Below are 15,131 nucleotides of genomic sequence, written 5' to 3' on the forward strand. Positions count from 1 at the left end.
CGCCTTTAGGGCAAACATTTGAGGCTCTCCTAGATGTAGGATCCATTGAGTTCTCAGAAAACTGAGAAATTGCTTCATGACAGTATTTCCTTTGCATGAACACATGGGTCGTTTTCAAGTTGCTTGTGTTCTAATTAGGTAAGTGGACGTTTCCTTAATTGAAACAGCTCCTCTAACATAATATTTGACACTCTTAAATACTGGTAAATCACGATCACTTAACTCGGAGCCCATCACACAAAGAGATGGTAGGAAGTGATGTCAGCTAGAAGCAGGTGTAGCGACACAGACCCGGTTCGTGGCATCGGAACACCAAGGATGGCCGGGGCACCCACACTGTCCTGTCTGAGGCCAGGGCAGCCCAGATGGATGGGAGGTGAGGGGAGTCAGGCAGCTATAGGTTACGAGGCACTTGGTCACTGACATCACACCTCACATCCTCTCAGGACCAAAGAGGAGGTGACGAAGCTTGGCGTGTATTGCACAGGAGTCTGTGCAAAGCAACATCTTTCATCCACGCACACCTCCCCCTACTAGGACCCATGGGTCAGCCCGCCGCCCGACGGGCATGGTTTAGCGTTTATCCAGAATGGCTGGGTCAGTGAGAGCCCACCTGAGCCCCAGCATCACCGCATCCTTCCTGATTCTCATGGCTTCAGCGGTTTAGTCTGACTCCACTTCTGCCTTCCTAGGGAACCCAGTCGAAAGGTAGAGAAGAGAGGGCAAGGTTTGTCGTATCAAAATTTAGACTCTTCTCTGCCCCAAACATCTGTTGAGCAAAGAAGCTGCTTCATCTGGGTCCAGGACCGGTTAAGACTTCCAAGGCCCAGGGGGAAACGTATGCATAAGATTCAAGATAAAGACAGGTTACATAAAAACATAAACCATGTTAAAACACAAAAGAATTCTAGTTTACGACTGCGTTGGTACCTGTGCGCCTATGATCTTCAACCCCAAATGTTCAGTTTTTGTTTCTGACATTAAAAAGACATTAGACATTTTTTTGTGAGCCCCTGAAAAGAGGCCGTGTGCGAGATGGATAACTTGGCCCTTGCCCTGCCGTCTAATCATGAAAGTCATGGGCTATTTATTTCTTAGCCATCTCTATACTTCCTACCCCTCCCCGGAGCCTCAGACAGTCCATAAATATTTGCTGAACTAAAACCCATATTCCCCATCCATTAACATCGTGCCCCAAACATAGGAAACACTCCGCACGCTTGCTGAATTGAGTCCTGTGGGAAAGCACAGCGCGACAGCACAGAATGTTTAATTGCCAAGGAAAATTTTATTTTCATTTTGCATTAACATCAGGACAAGGTTCTGGGAAACCTGCACAGAGGCAATCACTTCACAGATCGCATTGTTCAGACAGATGCCAAGTACTTTTCCTGTTTCTTTACCCTTCACTGGATGTCCTTCAGGGCTACCTGAAATCTGTTTCCTTTCTTTAATCCTTAATTACCTCGATACGTAGGTTGTGATTTTGCTTTTCATGCAGTGATACTGACATTGTCAAATAGTGTCCTGTCTATAGATTAGTGTTTGCTTAGCCTTTAACATCTACGAAATGCTAGAAATACACAGGTTTTTTTTAAAAAGAATTTGTTTAAAGCTTCAAAACTCACTAAGGTTTGCGCATACAACTCGAGGCCACACCGATGGGAATTCCAATTTCCTGCTGTACATTCCAAGCAAAACTTTCAGATGGTAAGTGGTCTGAACTCTATGGTAATTATGATTATGACAAATAAACCTGATTTTCAAATACCGTGAAACATAAGGGTGATCCAAGTTATTCTGAGGCAAATACTTTAAAGCTCATTGTACCTCCAGAGGTATATGGATTCTTCATTGGCTGTTACCATTGTATAGATTAAACGATTAATTCTATACAAAGCTATGTATTCACATCATCTATAAAACTCCTTCAAGTTATTTCACCCTCAAACTCATGTTCTTACATCATAAAATGTTTTGTAAAAGTCCATCTGCATTGAGTATGTTCAATTCTGAGTAAACATGATCATCTTCAAACGTAAGTTCGTAAGTGGCTTTATATAGTTTCTGTATGATAATAGCAATAACCCTAACACATTAGTAACATGCTGGTGCATTCTTTCATGAGACTATTTCCTAGAACAATGTGACAGATTTCGGGCAATTTCTGCAATGAGAAATCCGCATTAAAAGAAAGAATCCTGTTTGTTTTCCAACTTTAAACCATTCCTAGGGAGTGGGCGGGCGGGGGGGGGGGGCGGGAATCTTTTCTCTTTTTTAAGAAAAAGAAGGATTAAAATCTGAAATAGTAGACCTTAAAGAGGAGCTGGGGACATGCTGCTGGATCTTAGAAATTCTTCAGTGGAGACAAACAGAGGAAATGAGAGTCCACTGTCAGAAAGCCTGAGCCACACTGTACACATCCTCTCCAAAGTGCCCGGAGGGGCCAGGGTACCAGTGGGGTGGGGTATTCCATTGACCTGCACTCTTGTGGGATGGAGAAAACCCTGAGCCAAGAGCAGATGTTCAGACATGTTCCCGAAAGAGATGAACGGGAGGCAGAGGGACCACAGCTCCTGTGGACGGATCAGGAAAGGAATCTGCATGATACTGTTGGAGGATGTTCAGCGCCTGAAGGTGACCTAAGTGCTCTCCGCACAAGTGAATCCTTTCCTCAGGAGGGGCTGGTGGCTCAGACATTGGAACTCTTGCCAGCTGTGCCCCTAACCCCCAGTCTCCGACGTGACCTGGTTATGCCTCATCCTGCGTTACTGAGGTTGCAGGAAATGGAATTCAAACAAAACTGCACATCTCATGGTGGAGGCATCGATGTTTCTTAGCCACAGGATCAGACCACAGAAAACACGGACATGTGTACGGGTATGTATGGACACGAACCACCTTCTCTCTTCATTAAATTCTGCAAGAACTCAAGATGTCACGTTCATGGGTGTGGGTCGTGGATGGATTGCTTGTGTCTTTCTCCCCCCATGAAATATCGCACATTTTACATGCCAAAAATTCTGAATCCTGTTAGAAGGGATTCCAGGGACTGCAGCATCACTGAAGCGGCCTTTGAGTTCAGAACCTCCGTTCACCAAAGAAACAGCAGAACCCAAGTAGAATGCTGCCAATTATGGGATGCAAATCCGTACAGGAGAGATTTGTCTTGGCATTATTGTTCCTGAGGGATTTCACCAAAAGGCTGCAGCGCAGACAGAGCTGTGAGCCTCTATTGCTTTTACTTAAATAGTGATAAGATTCTAAATACTGTAAACTTCTCGAAGAAACTGTATATATATAAACATATATATCACGAATAGTATTTCATATTATTGCAAATAATACTGACAGTAATTGCCTTCCAATAACCAAACTGGAACTTACCATCATCCATGATGGGTCAAGATGGTCTTTTACTCATTATAACGTTGCATGTGTTAGATGTAGTAAACACTCTTCAAATTTTATTCTCTTTTTTGTGATGCGCTATAAGGGGAATCACAGTGGCCACAGCGTCACATCAGCTTGTGGAGTAAGTGATGCCTTATGTCGGGGATCACATGCATTGGCTGAGAGATGAACAAGTTACCTGTGCAACTTCCTGCTCTCCGTCCGCACTGGTGTTGGCCAGACTCACTGAAGTCCCGCTTACCGCATGCATATAACATTGGCCTCGGAAGATGTGACTAATGTCTGTGCCTCTGTTTACTGCAAACCCTGATTTTTTCCCCAGGGTGTACATGTGGGGTTTTGATGGCGTCTCCAGGTGAGAAGACAGAGAAAAGGGATCTGAGTCCCGGGGGGGAAGCTGCCAGGGCTGGCTTCGCTCAGTGCCACTCCCCGAGCTCGTCTATGATGCAGCAGGTGGGGTGGCCCCGGGCGCCCCCAGACGCACGTGGCTAATGGCTTCCTCTCCCAACCTGCTTCTCCCAGTCGCACTGGCAAAACAGGCCTGAAGATGAGCAACACATCTGAAGCCACGGCTTCCAGATAAGGTTCCCCAGCGACAGCTGATTGGGGACGTCCCGCAGGGTCTCAGCGTGGCGAGCTGCCGCTTCCTGCATGGTCTCCAGGATCTCCCGAAACCGGGGCTGTGACGTCGGAGTTAACGGGTTTCTCTCCCTGGGGTCTTGGGAGATGTCAAAGAGCAGAGGCGGGTCGTGGTAGGTGACGTATTGCCCGTGACAGAAACACACGTGGGTGGCAAAGCAGCCGTTGGCACCCTCGGGGAAGAACTTGGGTGTGAAGAAAAAGGCTTTCCAGATGGACGTGCCTGCGGTTGACAAGGACAGAAGTGGGTCTCGTGGGGACAGCGTCATCAGAGTCACCCCCAAGAGAACATGCACAGAAATCACCCTGCCGTGTGCTGCAAGAAGGCAGAGACCTACCGCTCGATTACGCGTGGAATGGATTTCTCATGCTTAAGGCTCAAAAGGGTAAGAGACATAGCTTAAAAAGAAAAACCCCATGCATTGCTGGTTAACTGCGACAGAACAAGAGATGAAGCTGATTATGCAATAGCTGTTAGGATGCAAACTTAACCATATTAGAACTGTGGCATTTCCTCCTTGATCCATCTCTCCCTCTCTCCCTCTCTCTCTCTCTCTCTTGCCCCTCCCCTCTTCCTCTCTCTTCCTCTTCCAACTTTTTCCCAACCCCTAATTGCTTGGGAGAAGCTAGTGAGAAAGGAAAAAGCCTTACTAATAGTTTGAGCAGAGAACTCTAAGAGGACTGCCACAGTTCAGTCTCATAAACTTGGGACAGGCACTCAGCAAATACACACTGACTAACAGATTCTAAGCTCCGAGCTCTGACCCTTTTTGTTCTCCAACTTCAAGATGCTAAGCTTCGCAGCCTGTGTTTCTGTTTAAAACAAAGCGGAGGCAAGAGGGAGGCTCAGTGCTAATATGTACGTGATATGGTAAAACGCGACACACACACATACACATATACACACGTGTACACATACATACAGCCATCAGGAACCATGTGAAACACGCTAGGACCTCAGCTAACATGTGATTTCCTCCCTCTTAAGAAAGCCCAGACGCATCCCATCCAGAATTTAGTGAGGCCGGGTGTGAGGATGGGGAGAAATTGCAGCTGGGCTTCAGAAATGATCTTTTGGGGGTGAAGAGAATGTTCTGATATTAGATTTGACTATAGTCGTAGAACTCTATACAGTTACTAAAAATGGCTGAATTGGAATTCTATGCTCTATATGTGATACCTTAATAAAGGTGCTAAAAATTCCAATGTGACCCCAGAGTAGGATGGTTACGTAGTTTTTTTTTTTTTTGCGGTACGTGGGCCTCTCACTGTTGCGGCCTCTCCCATTGTGGAGCACAGGCTCCGGACGCACAGGCCCAGTGGCCGTGGCCCACGGGCCCAGCCACTCCGCGGCATGTGGGATCCCCCCGGACCGGGGCACGAGCCCGTGTCCCCTGCATCGGCAGGCGGACTCTCAACCACTGCGCCACCAGGGAAGCCCGGTTACGTAGTTTTTAAAATGTAACTTCTGTGTTCCATTAAACACCCAATATTGCCATTTTTAGAAAAAAATAATTTACCAACAAATAATTGTGAAATGTTTGGTTTCCTGTTTCTCCTACAACGTTATGGCTTTCTGAAAGCTGACTGCTCATCACACATGCTCTGACAGAGGTCTAAAAAGTGTTTCCTGGGTGGAAAAAGGTGGCGGATCAAAACAGAGTCAACACATACGAACCAAGCAGAATTAGGTGCAGACCGAAAATGTCCTTCTTCGCTTTATCCTTTCCGCTTTTTTATATAAAACCATAGAGACTGTCCCACTAGAAAGCATCACACAGCTATTTGATTCACTTCGATCATTTGTCGGCATGGAGATGGTGATTGTGTAGTTATAGGTATCGAGTGGCCCATGGATCCAAATGCAAAAGAAATGAATGGAATTAACAGAAAACAATTGCCACGGGTCCCACGTGCTCCCCAAACAGCCCCTGACCTCAGACAAGCATCTTCAAAGGTGACTAAACCCCTCTGGTTTGGGGAAGAACCAGTCAGCACAGACAAGCAATGTGCGTACGGCCTAGATACATACACTGAAGGGATCCGTAACGGGGAACCTCCCGTCCGTCGCGTAGTTGATGCTGGGAGAGATGGCACTTACAGGCTGTGTCGCTTCACACAACTTACAGGTCAGCACCTGCCTTCTAAAGATGAATTCAGGCTGCGAGGCTGCAGGAAGAATTCCAGGGCCTGCTTTCCTCTCCAGCGGAAGGTCAAGAGGAAGCAGGTTACCTTCAAATTCTTCCCGTCCCCCCCTCTCCTTCCCCTTGACCCCTAGATCTCCTTCAGAAGCCTTTCGGCAGCGAGAAGCTGCAGCCCTTTAGAATCTGTCCTCCATCAGGGTCAGCGGGGCCGAGGCTCTTACAGACAGAGGCCTGGGGAAGCAAGTCTCTTCTGCTCCGGCCCCAAAGCTGCACATCTGGTGGCTGTTTTGAACTTGGCATTCGAGTCAAGTCTTGGTGTGCGTAAAACCCCAAGAGAGTACAGGCTCCCGGAACAAATTCATTTAAGGGTCTGCCCTACCCGCTTGCTTTTGAAAGCCGTGCACGTAGATTCCGTCACTAGCCACCTGTGCTCTGTCCTGCCCAGGTGTGAACAGACGGGCGGGCAGTTTTAAGGACCAGTCAGTAAATAAACCTCAAGTGTCCTCACAGGGAGCAGCGGCGGTATGGCAGTGCAGGTCGGACAAGTGCAGAATGAAGAATGAATTTTTCTGAAGATTTGTTGGGTAAGCTATAGGGGTGTTTGCCTTTTTATAGCGCAATTTGGACTTTTGAAACTTTTTATAAAACGATACATTGAGTATTCTCTGTATTATTTCTTTAGACCACTTTGGAGTTGCTCAAATGAGAGAAACTGGGCTGCATTTTATAGCATGTAGGTGTATAAGATACGAAGCCTTGCTGTTCCGTTGCTCACCAAAAACCCAGGAATCGACATTGTCAAAGGTGTCATTTCAACAGAAAAAAAGTAAATCAGCAGATCATGTGATAAGACAGGAGGTACCTGGTGTCACCTTATATTTCTAATAGGTACATTTATCCCTGTTTACCAAAATTATTTTAATAATGTATTTCATCCTGGATTTCTCCATATACTACTAAAAAAATGTTGAGTTAAAAAAGTTTTTTTCTCTATTGTTAAAATTCCAGTGCACTCTGAACAAAGGTTGCTTCTGTCTCACCTCTGTCACAGATAAATATTTTGACCACCACGGGATCTGAATCTTTCTTACAATTGACACCCACTGACCAGAGGAAGCAATTATTACATTTTCTAGGGAGAATGCAGGAAAATTAAATGGAACATTTTTTTCAAAAAAAAAGTCTAAGTATTGATGGGAACAATGATTCGACTTAGGTTTAAAATACGCTCCAAAATTTAAGAGAAATAATTGTGACTATTAGAGGACAAAGATGACATACAGTTAGAGGGCTGCTTTGTCAAGGCCATAGAAAATGCTGTGGAGGGCTTCCCTGGTGGCGCAGTCCGCCTGCCGATGCAGGGGACACGGGTTCGCGCCCCGGTCCGGGAAGATCCCACATGCCGCGGAGTGGCTGTGCCCGTAAGCCATGGCCGCTGAGCCTGCGCGTCCGGAACCTGTGCTCCGCAACGGGAGAGGCCACAACAGTGAGAGGCACACGAACCACAAAAAAAAAAAAAAAAAAAAAACAACGCTGTGGAGATCACTACCTACCTATGAAACCCATTTTTATGCATAATCACCACTGGAAAAAAACTGAGAGGATTCATGAGAAAAGAAAGTTTACAGTCCTTTGACAAAAAGGCAAATAGAGTTGAAGTGAGAAAAACTTGACTCCTAAGCTAGACCCTGAACTCAGCACCTTCCAAGTGTAATCGTGAAACAGCTATTTCATCCAATTTAAATAAGCAGTGGGTTCCTGGGATTTCTTGGGGATCTGAGGGGCGTGAGAGCCCAGGACAGGAACAGCTGTTGTGATTTTGATCACTCCCAGGGACTCAGCCACCAGAAAAGGTTCAGAGGTCCGTTGACAGAGAAACCCCAAGCCTGAGCACACAGGGTCCCCAAGAACAGAAACAGAGAGAATGCAGAGCCCGTTTTTTTCTGTCCATGCGGCACTGGAACCAGCCTCTGCAGACATTAGATGCTAAGTTCTGCCTAACAGATACCAGTCCACTTGGCAAAGTGTTTTTCCCTTCATGCGAGGAGTCTTGTCAGCCTGGAGCCACGACCAGCATCAAGGGGAGACATCCTTTGTCTCTGAGCTCAGAAGGGTTTCCTGTCTTGGTGGCTAGTGGACTACGATCTGCTTGAACTCTCCTCCCCTTTCTGATGGCTCTGACGGTGTGGGTTCCAATCCCAGCTTTGCGATTTCCTAGCTGTGGGATGCTGGGCGTGGCTGTTAACCTCTCAGGGCCGCAGCTCCTTTTCTGATAAGTGAGCATAAGAATAGTACTGGTCTCGGGGCTTTGCTTTGGGGGTTAACAATCCATGCCCACCTGTAAAGCTCTCAGAACAATGCCAGGTGCATAGTAATAACCACCTGTGTGTTAGCTTTGAATATAAAGCTTCCGTCAATCTAAGACAAAAACACTTGTTTCTTTATGCTCTTAAACCTGTTGCCACCGTAATACAAGTCTTAAGACACCTTCCCCCTCCTCCTAAGGATTCTTAAAGAATATGGACAACAAAATTTAAATGGCTTCAGCACACTGGCTCTTAATTTATCACTCAGATTGAGACATCCTTTGATGAATGTTGTTGAACAGCTACTCTTGGCAAGATTTATTTTGGGTGTTTGGAGGATTCTGCATACATACAGAAGCCACCCAGAGTCATTTGGGGTTTTCGGTCTTAGCAGTGTTTCCCACTACATAGCGCCATCTTGGAGTCCTTCTAGAAGTATTTCAAAGACTTTTGTGTTTTCCCACTGTGAGCGGCCCATACCACCCCACTGGGACCCTCAGCTTGCCCCCTTAGTAATGTTGATCTCATCTCCTGGACAGACGTCTGAAAATCCACCCCAAGGTCCCCACGCTCATGGCGACCTCCTTGCTTCCATGATGCCCCCCAACCGTGTTCCCCTGTCCTGAGCCAGCCACCTGACATCAATGCCACATTCTTGTCTTAGACCCAAAGATCCTAGGATGGGGGCCCACGTGGAGCAACCTAGGGCACCAGTGTCTTCACACATGCTCCCAGAGAAGTGCGGACCCAAGGGCTCTTGTTCTTGACCCCTGAGACTCGTGCCCACCCATTCTCTGTAGCCGAGACCCTCAATGACCCAGTACTGGGCTCATGGATTATAGACCCGGTTCTGCCAGCTTCCTGCGCTGGTTGCACTGAGACTCAAGATACAAAAACACTGAGAAAGAAGAGGAAGCAGGTAAGGGCTGTGACCCAGAGCATCTGCTTTTAAATTCAGATTTAGAGGAACCCTAGCTCCACGAGCGATGCCTGAGCGCCCGAAAGCAAAACACTCCCTTTGACTAAGCGTTTGTTTTTGCATTTGGGGGGACGGAAATATGAATCCTGTACTGAGTGGGTACACAAGGCATGCTAAAGTCTCCCACTCCCCTTCACTGTCTCTGTGTGTTGAAATCCTATCCATTGTTCAAGGTCCGACAACTCGTCCTCCGTGAGCCTGTCCAGGTCTCCAGCCAGAAGCTACCCCTGTTTCCTGGCGCCTCTCAGCAGTTTCTACCGTGCGTTCAGCCCTGAAGGGCTACCACTGTCTGTGGACTCCATTTCTTTCTAGGTTACTCGCTCTCTGAACACAAGAACTGTTATCTCCCACGGGTGCAAAATGCCCAGTACCTAGAGCCTTACATAGAAGAGTGAATGTATCTGTGAATTACCAGCGCCCAGGGCCTTACGTAGAACAGATGCTCAATAAAAATGTGCTGGTAAATTAATGATGAACGGGCCGACGGGATGATCAGGAAGACACCGAAAAAGAGGGAAGAAGCCAGCTGCCACCACGGAAGCCGGCATGGGCGCAGACAGGAAGCCCGGTACGTTCTGTGCGTCTCTCCTCCAGAGCCACTGGGGGCGTCCTGCCCAAAATCACTCAGCGCCAACACAGCCTCCAGCCAGCCAGAGATTCAGGCTGCTTGGTGACATTTGGTCACGGCAGATAAATGAGCCAGGAAGTCAGAGATTTCTCCACGGGGGGTCTCCACGTCACCTTTGCCTTCAAGAAAGCGTGTGCACAGAGGCATGTGCAGGGTGGACATGGCGGCAGTGGGAGGGTGTGGATCAGGGTCAGAGTTCATCCAGGGGAGACCAGAGCTGAGGTCCCCAAGGATGGGTGGACTTAGGGAATGAGAGGACACAAATGAATTCCAGAAACAGTCCATGGGGCTGTGGAGATGGCCAGAGAGACAACAGTGAGGAAGAAGAATCATCTTTGCGAGTGTGAATAAAAGAACTTATTGTCTTGGGGGAAGAAGTTCCAATTTACCACAGGGCAGACTCTCAAAGTAGCCAGTGTTGGATTAGCACCAACTTGGCGTCAACTCTTGTTACTGCACGCCCGTTCTGTGACCTCTGACACCTCTTCGTCCTCATCTGTAAATAACTTTGGTAGAGACTGAAACTATCCTCAGGCTGCCAAAGTTGTGGGGTGTCACCAGGGCACACAGACATCCATAATGAAGGCTATACTGCCCAGCCTCCTCTGATACCAGGTGTGCACAGGTGACCAACTTCTGGCCTGGGGAACATCATTCTTTCCATCCATTGCTCCCTCCTGCTGCCTGTAGGTGGACACTGTCACCCTTCTCCACGCAGAAGAAGCTGCTGCATCCTCCAGGTGGTGGGACGGAGCTTGGAGTCTGCATCCCTGAAACTCTGTGGACCACCTACCGCTAGACTTCACTCACGAGATGAAGACAGAAACCTCCCTCTGATATAAGCTACCGTGACTTTTTGTTTCTGTTACGGCCAAATCTAATACGAATATAATCAAACTCACATTTAATAAGGAGGATTAAAAGAGGCATCATATGCAAAGAGCGTAGCAGAGCATCTGCTAGACAGGAGATATAGAATAAACGTAAGGGTGCAGTGTATTGTTATCAAGTGTGTCTTCAAAAGACATGCAGTGGTCACATAAAAAAGATGACGCATTTCAAGAATAAGAGAGTTGACTTCAGACTATACTACAAAGCTACAGTAATCAAGACAGTGTGGTACTGGCACAAAAACAGAAAGATAGATCAATGGAACAGGATAGAAAGCCCAGAGATAAACCCACGCACATATGGACACCTTATCTTTGATAAAGGTGGCAGGAATGTACAGTGGAGAAAGGACAGCCTCTTCAATAAGTGGTGCTGGGAAAACTGGACAGATACATGTAAAAGTATGAGACTAGATCACTCCCTAACACCATACACAAAAATAAGCTCAAAATGGATTGAAGACCTAAATGTAAGGCCAGAAACTATCAAACTCTTAGAGGAGAACATAGGCAGAACACTCTATGATATAAATCACAGCAAGATCCTTTCTGACCCACCTCCTAGAGTAATGGAAATAAAAACAAAAATAGGGCTTCCCTGGTGGCGCAGTGGTTGAGAGTCCGCCTGCCGATGCAGGGGACACGGGTTCGTGCCCCGGTCCGGGAAGATCCCACATGCCGCGGACCGGCTGGGACCGTGAGCCATGGCCGCTGAGCCTGCGCGTCTGGAGCCTGTGCTCCGCAACGGGAGAGGCCACAACAGTGAGAGGCCTGCGTACCGCAAAAAAAAAACAAAAAAACCCCCCAAAAAACAAAAATAAACAAATGGGACCTAATGAAACTTCAAAGCTTTTGCACAGCAAAGGAAACCATAAACAAGACCAAAAGACAACTCTCAGAATGGGAGAAAATATTTGCAAATGAAGCAACTGACAAAGGATTCTTCTCCAAAATTTACCAGCAGCTCATGCAGCTCAATAACAAAAAAACAAACAACCCAATCCAAAAATAGGCAGAAGACGTAAATAGACATTTTTCCAAAGAAGATATACAGACTGCCAATAAACACATGAAAGAATGCTCAACATCATTAATCATTAGAGAAATGCAAATCAAAACTACAATGAGATATCATCTCACACCAGTCAGAATGGCCATCAACAAAAAATCTAGAAACAATAAATGCTGGAGAGGGTGTGGAGAAAAGGGAACCCTCTTGCACTGCTGGTGGGAATGTGAATTGGTTCAGCCACTATGGAGAACAGTATGGAGGTTCCTTAAAAAACTACAAATAGAACTACCATATGACCCAGCAATCCCACTACTGGGCATATACCCTGAGAAAACCATAATTCAAAAAGAGTCATGTACCAAAATGTTCATTGCAGCTCTATTTACAATAGCCCGGAGATGGAAACAACCTAAGTGCCCATCATCGGATGAATGGATAAAGAAGATGTGGCACACATACACAATGGAATATTACTCAGCCATAAAAAGAAACAAAATTGAGCTATTTGTAATGAGGTGGACAGACCTAGAGTCTGTCATACAGAGTGAAGTAAGTCAGAAAGAAACAGACAAATACCGTATGCTAACACATATATATGGAATTTAAGAAGATTAAAAAATGTCATGAAGAACCTAGGGGTAAGACAGGAATAAAGACACAGACCTACTGGAGAACGGACTTGAGGATATGGGGAGGGGGAAGAGTGAGCTGTGACAGGGCGAGAGAGAGTCATGGACATATACACACTAACAAACGTAAGGTAGATAGCTAGTGGGAAGCAGCCGCATAGCACATGGATATCGGCTCGGTGCTCTGTGACCGCCTGGAGGGGTGGGATAGGGAGGGTGGGAGGGAGGGAGACGCAAGAGGGAAGACATATGGGAACATATGTATATGTATAACTGATTCACTTTGTTATAAAGCAGAAACTAACACACCGTTGTAAAGCAATTATACCCCAATAAAGATGTTAAAAAAAAAAAAAAGAATAAGAGAGTAACAGAGGGAAAAGCCTAAAACCACCTACAAAACATTTGTGGATAGAAGATCTGAAGGTGAGGAAGACACAAATATTTAATATAAATATGAATACCTAATATAAATACTTAACACAAATATTCACTACAACATGCCTTGGTTAGAACTAAAATGTTCCCATAGAAAATGCCCACTCTGCTAGCAGATGGAAGCAAATCAGGACGGAGCTAGAAACAAGCAGGAATACTGTGAGAACTGACATATGCCCCATGCTGACATCGAGGAAGAGAGATGTGCAAAATATTGCAGAAAATCAGTAGGAGCGAGTACGTCAGGGGGGAAAGGGCAGAAGAAGTGGCCTATGGTAGCTGCGAATAAGCTGGGTGCTGAGCTAACACTGGAGGACTCGTTCAGAAACACTGTGCTTTGGGCATTCGAGAAAGAAACTCCCATTTTGATGTATTTTGTCTCTGTAAGGAAGCAAGGTTGCATTGTGACAAATGAACAGAAGTCATGGCTGACACGTTTTTCGTCCAAGAATTAATGTAATCTTAGGTCATACAAGCGAAAACTTTAGTCGAAAAGTATTAGATGTCTGTAGAGAACAGACTTGTGCGTTGCCAAGGGGGAGGGATTTGGGGGAGGGATGGATTGGGAGTTTGGGATTAGCAGATACAAACTGTTATATAAAGAAGGGTTAAACAACAAGGTCCTACTGTAGAGCACAGGGAACTATATTCAATATCCTGTGATAAACCATCATGGAAAAGAATATGAAAAAGAATGTATAGATGTATAACTGAGTCACTTTGCGGTACAGCTGAAATTAACACAACACTGTAAATCAACTATACGCCAATAAAAAAAAAAGTAGACGTATGTTTCAACAATGGTCTAATATTATTTAAAAGGTAATAGGAAGTACCATATAAAAATACATGTTTGATAGACCAAGTGGGAGAAAACAAAATATCCTTTTATGACGGTGTTTTTCCATTAAAGGAAGTGAATGGTTGGGACGATAAGCCCGTTACTGAACTATCTGAGTGATAATGAGATAAAACAAATTGAATAAACATTGAACACAATTTCCGGGAAACCTTTTCCATCCTCCTATATCACCATCACACCTTCTCTTAGGTTGTGGGCAAAGCAGATTCCGTCCATCCTGGGACACATCACCCTGCGTTCCTACAATTACACACACACACGTCCCACGATACCGGGCTGAGAAGGCAGGTGAAGGAATTAGTGGGTGAATATCGCAAAGGTCAAGAGCTGTTGGGAATGCAGCCTTTGGTCGAGATTTTCAACCAAAAGGAAAAGGAAATCCTAAGACTTGAAATATATCCTTGAAGTGATTTACGTATGTGCGTTCTTTCTTAATTGCAACAAAAGTTCTGGTTGGGCAAGGGCTTCTCCGTCTTAAGGTAAGCTGGAGTACAGGAACGTTCTCTGCAGCTTTCATGTGAAAATGCCACAGCTCCCGTGAGTTCAGCTTCTGCCCTCGATTTGTTGTTTCTGACCCTTCAGGTTTAACTTCCGGTAATCAGACAAAGGAGAATCAGACCACTGACACAAACTGAAGTCATTAATAAAGACAAAAACTAAGCATAGCCTTTCTTACACCAATCAACTCCTGAGACATAGGCAGCTGTAATTAGAATCTTCTCTCTTTTCTTAGGTGCATTTTAGAGGCAAAATTAATTTTTTAACTGGGTGAAAATCTTAGTGAACAAAGCAAGCATTTTTCCTCAAATACTATTGCAATTTTAAACCTCACTTATCTCCTATTTTCAAAAAAAGGCACCTTTAAAAGAGCTAGATACAAACAAATTTCTTTGGAATGAATTCTAATTTCCTACTGCTTTTTGTTGTGATTTAAGATTTTAAAAAATTATTTTGAAGTCTTAAAAGTCAAAATTGTTTATCATTTTTCTATACACAATGTACGCTTCAGGGGTACTACTGAGGTTTTTCAAATGATGCTTTAAAAGAAAGTCACAGGAGAGAAGTTTCCAACAAACTTGAATTGAAAAGCTAGCAGGATTTATGGGACTCCTTGGATTCCACATCAGCATAACCACATCCCATGGATTTCTGTACGACCAGCTAGCCTGGAAAGTCTCACACTAATGCGA

At 45.4% G+C, this 15,131-nt stretch overlaps 1 protein-coding gene across 6 annotated transcripts in view; it reads right to left on the reverse strand.

Moving 5' to 3' along the window:
- Nucleotides 1-1,268: 1,268 nt before the first annotated feature.
- LOC117310372 (steryl-sulfatase-like) overlaps nucleotides 1,269-15,131 on the reverse strand; it is a 184,525-nt gene continuing 170,662 nt past the window's right edge. For all 6 annotated transcript variants that reach the window (XM_073799015.1, XM_073799013.1, XM_033849899.2 and 3 more), the window contains one exon: nucleotides 1,269-4,276. In XM_073799015.1, the coding sequence (XP_073655116.1) occupies nucleotides 3,903-4,276 (374 nt within the window). In that variant the 3' untranslated portion in view covers nucleotides 1,269-3,902. The remainder of the gene's footprint in view (nucleotides 4,277-15,131) is intronic.

This window comes from Tursiops truncatus, chromosome X (assembly GCF_011762595.2).
Source record: "Tursiops truncatus isolate mTurTru1 chromosome X, mTurTru1.mat.Y, whole genome shotgun sequence".
In the NCBI taxonomy this organism is placed as follows: Eukaryota; Metazoa; Chordata; class Mammalia; order Artiodactyla; family Delphinidae; genus Tursiops; species Tursiops truncatus.